We start from the raw sequence: 1,624 nt of genomic DNA on the forward strand, positions 1-1,624 counted from the left end.
AAGGGTGACCCTGAGCCTAAATTTCACTATTTTAGCTGCGGTCCTTTCGTCTGGGCCTTGATGAGTCCTTAAGTCAATCAGCCAATTGCCTTACTCTCTTTTTTTTTTGACTCCACGTCTATATCCTTAGGATAAGTTTATATCTCCCTATTTTTAAAGAAAATAAGATTCGAAATTCATTCGGTAATTTTTAATTATTTTTTTTTATTTTTTTATTAATATTTTTTATTACTAAATAATTAATACTACACGAACATTTCCACATTTATATTTAATTTTTTTTTTAATTTCCCTCCTCCAAATGTATCTGCCTTCCAAACAACCAACTGCCCCTTTCCCCCTAACACCTCCTGCCCGCCTTGATGGCCCTCATGCGATTATAGTGGGCCCACACCTCACACATGGTCGGCAGGGCCAAGCACTTACACTCAATGGGATGTAAAGGCTTTGGGATATCCCGCCTACACTCCGAAAATGCCGGAAAGGGAGCTTTACGTTTCGTACAGTCCTTGGGCTCCCGATTGACATGACACTTGGGTGGCCGACGCACTTTACCACAACGTGGCATATGGAAACGGGGACAGGTGGTCTTGGTATTGCTACAAGTTGGTGGCGTGCATGCCGTCTGCGGACGCTCCTGGCGTGGCCGTTTCTTCATTTGAGGATACACGATTTTATCGTAGCAACATACCACTTTTGGCTTTTTAACCAATTCCGGACACTCGGCCCAGGTTTGCTGATACTCTTTGCTCAGCTTATCCGAACGCCGATAATAGAGCCAATCGAAACGTGGCAAGGCATCCTTGCAGGGATTTGCACAGCATATGTCGGGTCTCTTTGGTGCGATTTGTGGTTCCTTGGCTGGGGGATTTTGTTGTTTTATTGCGGTTTTGGCCGACTTTTTCTTCATCTCCTTCTTCTGGGGCTTTTGTTCACAGGGTTCCGTTTTAAAGTGACTACCACATTTCACCTCCGGTTTCTTTTGACAATCTTCACGGGCCTGATATACCAACTGGCAGTGACGACACTGAGTCATAATGGGAGGAGCAGATGAGGGTTTTCGCGATCTCAGGGCCAATTTTGTGGGCTGCGCCAGTAAGTGACCAACGCGACATGTTTGAACCAAGTTTCTGAAGGCCATGTTTTTTGGTGGAAGATTGCTTGTGATTTGAGACCACTAAAATTTGAGTTTTCTCAGATTTTTATGATTTTTTTTAAATATTTTTGTAATATTTGAAAAAAATTAGATTTTCCACAGATAATTTGCTTTGAAGAATATTTGAGAAATAATTATTTTTTTTAATTTATTTTTTTACAAATAAATCAAGGCCAATGTTTCGAAAATATATTTTTAAAAAAATTACAAGTGTTCATGGTATAAAAAATATAAATGAAGTCGTTGAAAATCCACGAATCCATGCAGATTTTTTTTTTTTTTAAATCCAGGTCTACGGCCAGGGCAACTTTTTAAAAATCTACATCTTGAAGTCTAGAAAACACTTTAAAATCCACATTTGGATGAGAAATGTAAGTTCAGGCTTCCAGAAAATCTCTTAAAAATCTCGAAAAAAATCGAACCATTTCTGAGAGTCCAGGCATTGATAAATAAAAAACTTTCAAAAAT

At 39.2% G+C, this 1,624-nt stretch overlaps 1 protein-coding gene across 1 annotated transcript; it reads right to left on the reverse strand.

Moving 5' to 3' along the window:
- Positions 1-234: 234 nt before the first annotated feature.
- Positions 235-1,268, reverse strand: LOC131802922 (uncharacterized). Its single transcript, XM_059123699.1, has one exon. It carries the CDS (start codon positions 1,139-1,141, stop codon positions 341-343), a length of 801 nt encoding a protein of 266 aa, XP_058979682.1. The 5' UTR covers positions 1,142-1,268; the 3' UTR covers positions 235-340.
- Between the last annotated feature and the right edge of the window lie 356 nt (positions 1,269-1,624).

Source organism: Musca domestica, unplaced genomic scaffold (assembly GCF_030504385.1).
Source record: "Musca domestica strain aabys unplaced genomic scaffold, Musca_domestica.polishedcontigs.V.1.1 25, whole genome shotgun sequence".
Lineage (NCBI taxonomy): Eukaryota > Metazoa > Arthropoda > Insecta > Diptera > Muscidae > Musca > Musca domestica.

What these genes read in the sequence shown, in the direction of transcription:
- LOC131802922 (XM_059123699.1), bottom strand. Translation starts at nt 1,141, where the DNA reads ATGGCCTTCAGAAACTTGGTTCAAACATGTCGCGTTGGTCACTTACTG.